Source organism: Crocuta crocuta, unplaced genomic scaffold, assembly GCF_008692635.1.
Source record: "Crocuta crocuta isolate KB4526 unplaced genomic scaffold, BGI_CrCroc_1.0 scaffold1468, whole genome shotgun sequence".
Classification (NCBI taxonomy): domain Eukaryota; kingdom Metazoa; phylum Chordata; class Mammalia; order Carnivora; family Hyaenidae; genus Crocuta; species Crocuta crocuta.
The window spans coordinates 215,440-219,892 of NW_027531991.1; the positions used below are offsets into that span (position 1 = coordinate 215,440).

The 4,453-nt window shown below is 43.6% G+C and overlaps 1 protein-coding gene across 5 annotated transcripts in view; it reads right to left on the reverse strand.

The window, feature by feature from the left end:
* Positions 1 to 4,453, reverse strand: part of PCYT1B (phosphate cytidylyltransferase 1B, choline) — a 119,384-nt gene that overhangs the window by 28,575 nt on the left and 86,356 nt on the right. For all 5 annotated transcript variants that reach the window (XM_077775063.1, XM_077775061.1, XM_077775062.1 and 2 more), the window contains exon 7: positions 2,215 to 2,403. In XM_077775063.1, coding sequence (XP_077631189.1) covers positions 2,215 to 2,403 — 189 coding nt within the window. The remainder of the gene's footprint in view (positions 1 to 2,214; positions 2,404 to 4,453) is intronic.

Below are 4,453 nucleotides of genomic sequence, written 5' to 3' on the forward strand. Positions count from 1 at the left end.
GCTCCATAAGCCTTTTTTTTTTTTTTTTGCTAAGAGTATAGATGTGTATCAATCTCTATATATGATGTTGATATTAATGTAGATATGAATATGGAGGATTACACCATTTCCTTTGCAGATGCTAGAAGGAATCTATCTGTGTATAGATCCAGGCATCCATTGAATCCACACACATTAATGGGATACCCTCTGTGCCTCATACCAATTCTGTTGTGCCACATTTTGTACTTTAAATCCTTCTATTTTGCACTTCACCAAGTTTGGGTTATTTGTAACAGTACCGTATTTGCAGGTAATATACATCCTCTATTTTAAGAAACGAGTTCCAGTCCCAAATCCACAAATAAAGAATTATTATAATAATAGCATATTCATGAAAAGCAAATTACTTATCTTGGCGTTTAACATCCTTGTAACTATTCCTGTACTTTTAATGTCAACAGAAAAAAAGCAATGTCTAAGTCTGGCTGATATGGTAAATTAATGTTAATAACAGTTTTGACACTAATAGCAAGTTTTAAAAAGAAAAACCTCCAGACTCGAAGCTGGATTTCATTTCTTAAAAGTCACCGCGGCTCGCTGTCACCAGACTCTTCTAGAACAATTCCCACCACGATTTCACCTTCACTGGGAGCCTGAAATGGCGAAGGTGTACCAGGTTGCTGTGAAATTATGTTCCCTCCCTGCCTGTGCTCACTCCAGGTGGAGAAAACCTCCACGCCCTTGAGTTACGACACCAGGGCTTCTCCACGGAGACACATTTCCGAATCCCTGTAAGCACATGAATACCCACCTGCTTTCATTCAAAACAAAGCCCTAGGGGTGTGTCCACCCCCGGGAAGGGAGTTGTGAATGGTGAACTATTAAGGTACACACTGAACTAATGGGAACTTTTAGACCCGATGTTACAGATCGTGAAATCCCAGAGAACAGCTGCCACACTTTCTCTCCACGTTCTTCCCTAGCGCTGTGCCCGTAGAAGGACATGGATACGTGGCCCGTGAATTAAACGGATGTGAGCTGAAAACTTGAAAAGGAACCCAGCACTTGGCTCCTCCACTGTTGCTAGCTCTTTCTAGAAGTCATTGAAAGCTCAAGCAGCCCCTTGCAAACCCTCTGCCCCTCTCAGACTCCACCAATGGGACCTGATTGGCCCACAACACCCACCTCTATAATCATTCAGAGGCCACTAGTCTTTAAGCAAAGCATCTCTTCCACCTTCTCAAACGTTCTTTTTCTATTACTAATTGAGTGTTTTACTTTTAGATAATCCTATAATGAACCAGCTCAAATGAGCAGAGAGGCAGCAGTGACAACCCATCAATAAAATAATTAAGCCGAAGTGGATTTTGTTAGAGACTTCTCATGTCATAATAGAAAATCCAGGCTACTTAAAATCAAGGAAATAAAATGGAATTGCTTCCTTTTGTTTTAAAAAGCAAGGTTAGCTTTAAAAGATCTTTCACAGAACCCTCATTAACACTGTTGACAATACTGGTTCTTTACTCTCTAAGTACAGGCCCAATAGAAATACCAGTGAAATACAAGGTAGTTTCCAGAATTTTCTTTTCCTTTTTCATAGCTTTCTCTCAGAATTGTCTGTAGATTTGAGAGAAGAGTCTCTGTACTTTCTCTATTTTAAGATTTAGATGAATGGTCTCAGTCCCCAAAGACTTTCTCCCAACACACACATGCCATGGGAAAAACAGGAAAGTCAGGACACGACAGTGTACATATAGGGCAAAATCCTACGTCTTCTCTTAAAGCTGATGGAAGAGGAGGGTTCCTGAGAAAAACTGACCAAGGCAGCGAGGTTTCTTTTGCTCCTTCCTCCCCAGGGTGATCCCAGAGCCCACTAGCTTTGTCTCACAACACAAATTCAAGGACACCACTGACCCACTGGACTCTGACCCCTAAGCTTTGCCTCATTTCCAACTGAGAGACTACAATGAGCTAGAGAACCAGCCTCTACAGTAACATTCAAAAATTACCAAATGACTTCAAGGTCTGGACAAGAAATAGACCCGAACTGGCTTTGGGTGCTATGGGGTGCCATATTGAGGGATAAAGCAGAACCTAAATACATGATGTAGACCTGAAGCCCCTCAGGCTGATGCCCAAAATGGACTAAGGGACACCTTGAAGTGGTTCCATGAAAAGGAAGAGAAACAGGAAATGGCCATCACTGCAGGGCCAAGTGAACTAGTTACATACCCATGCACCGTCAGGCCCGAACAGCTCTAGGAAGTTGCCGATGAATTCTCTCGACTTCTCTTCCCACTTCTGAATTAGATCATGACTCTTTTCTTCCACTCTGTTGACAAATTCTTTTGATCGTTCCTCCACGTTCTTGACCTTTTCCTTCATCTTGTCTACCTGGTTTTGGAAGCGGTACTTCTTCTCCTGGTCAAAAATTAAAGGAGAAAGCATGATTCATCCACAAGGGCATGAGAGAGACCAGTCATTCACACTAATGGTCATTTTATTTCAACTCCTATTTGTTCTTAACCTAAAGAGTCAGGATGTTGCTATTTCCAAGGGCTAGATTGACGGGAAGGCACATCTCTTCTAAGAAAAGTCATTTGTCATTAGTCTACTTGGCTGTGTAAAGTGAAATACAAGTGATTTTAAAATTCCCTGTCTTGTAAACATCAGCACTGAAGTTGCTTATATAAGAAACAAAAACATGCACTTGCTGCTTATTACAGGTAGATATTGGGAAAACACACCCCCAAATTCTCCTGGGATTTAGACAAAAGTATGAGTTGTACATAGAATGGTCATTCACAGGCTGCCTGAATTCTCGGTTTTACTGGGACACTGTTAAAACCGGTACTGTTTGGAATAAATAGGCCACTGGCTGGGCCTTAAAACCCATGTGTTACAATTTTCTTTGTAATGACATTTTCCATTAAGCTAATTGAGCTGCATCTGTTTCCTTGGTGATGAAGGAGGACTGAGATTTTGTTCTTCTTACAACCCTTACACAGCGATGCTATACCTACATGCCTGAAAGGTCCTGTATGTTGGGCAGGTCAGAGGCCACCTCTAAACCTCAGTTTCCTCGTCTGTTAAGTGGGGATAATTTTCATCCCTACCCCATCGAGTTGCTGTAGCAATTAGAGAAGATTATGCACGTACAGCGTTTGGCACAAAGCCTGGCATTTAGTAAAAACTCAGTATGTGTTGACTGTTTGATTAGAATTAAGCAGCATAAGCATTTAATTGTGTTACCCAGGAGTGTTATCAAAACCATGAAAATAACATGAGATGAAGGGTCTTCCCTTCGATGGAGTCATGAAATATTTTCTCCTCGAGGGGCAATAAAGTTTTTTCTGCACGACATGGGACTAAAGTTCCTATCTCAGAATCCTTGGGGACACTCGGAATATTGCAAACTAGGTCAGGATTCCCAGACTAAAGCATACCACCATCTCAGGGTGGGATGTGAGCGCGGTACGTGCTGCCACTCGGCTACACGTACCACATGAGCAGCATGTATGGCTCTCAGGGGCAGCAAGGACGGGACTGGGTGCCACGAAGCTGGAGGCTGCCACTGCCTGCGCCTCTGCTGTGCTTGAGGGACCTCGGCCAGGTGCCCTCTGAGCTCAGCTTTACTCCAGTCTCACTGGGGAGGCTTGAACTGGGTGAGCGGCTCCTCTCAGGTTCCTGCCACCTCTGAGGTTCTGTGATTCATTGACATGCCCGTCGGGCACACTTGATTTTCCCTCTGAGCTGCAGCCAGGCCTGCTGTCACAGAAGGACCATGAGCACATCCACAGCGACTACCTGGTTCCTTGAACTAAGCGGCTTATCTAAAGGCTGTTAGAACAGAACGAGCAGTAACTTTTGGAAATGGTTTGCCATGCTCGGATGGCTGACTGAATTCAATTTAAAAGAACAGGCAGTTTAATTTATTGAAATAACCAGGGCTTTATTCTCTCGAAGACACCAAGTAATCACTCTGATGGAATTCTTTTCAGCCCCTAGTTCTGGTGTCATGTGAACCCAACATTTTCTGTTTTGTTGCCCGACTTGTGAGAAGCCAGAGTCTAGACTCCCAATGCCCCCTGCCTCATGAGGACAAATAACCATCCTTGACTGACAAATGAACAAACCCCTCCTCCTCTGGAAGGTACCAATGATCGATTTGCGTAAAAGCCGCTGGACATCACGGCTGCACATCGCTGTAAGCACCTAGCTTGGTAGACCAATCAACTCTTTGAAGATACGATACCTACTGGGGGTGGGGGTGTGGAAGTTCTGCGTGGAGGAAAAGTTCTTCTTTCAACAAACTCTGTCACCACCTCCGAGTCTGGGCAACCACAGTGGTCCAGCTGCACTAGCATCACCTCTAGCAACTGAGCCGGCCCTCTTCACTTTTTACCTGCCTGTTTTAGTTGGTTTAAAGTTGTTTTAACAGTTACTCTGTTATTAAACTAACAGCAGCTCC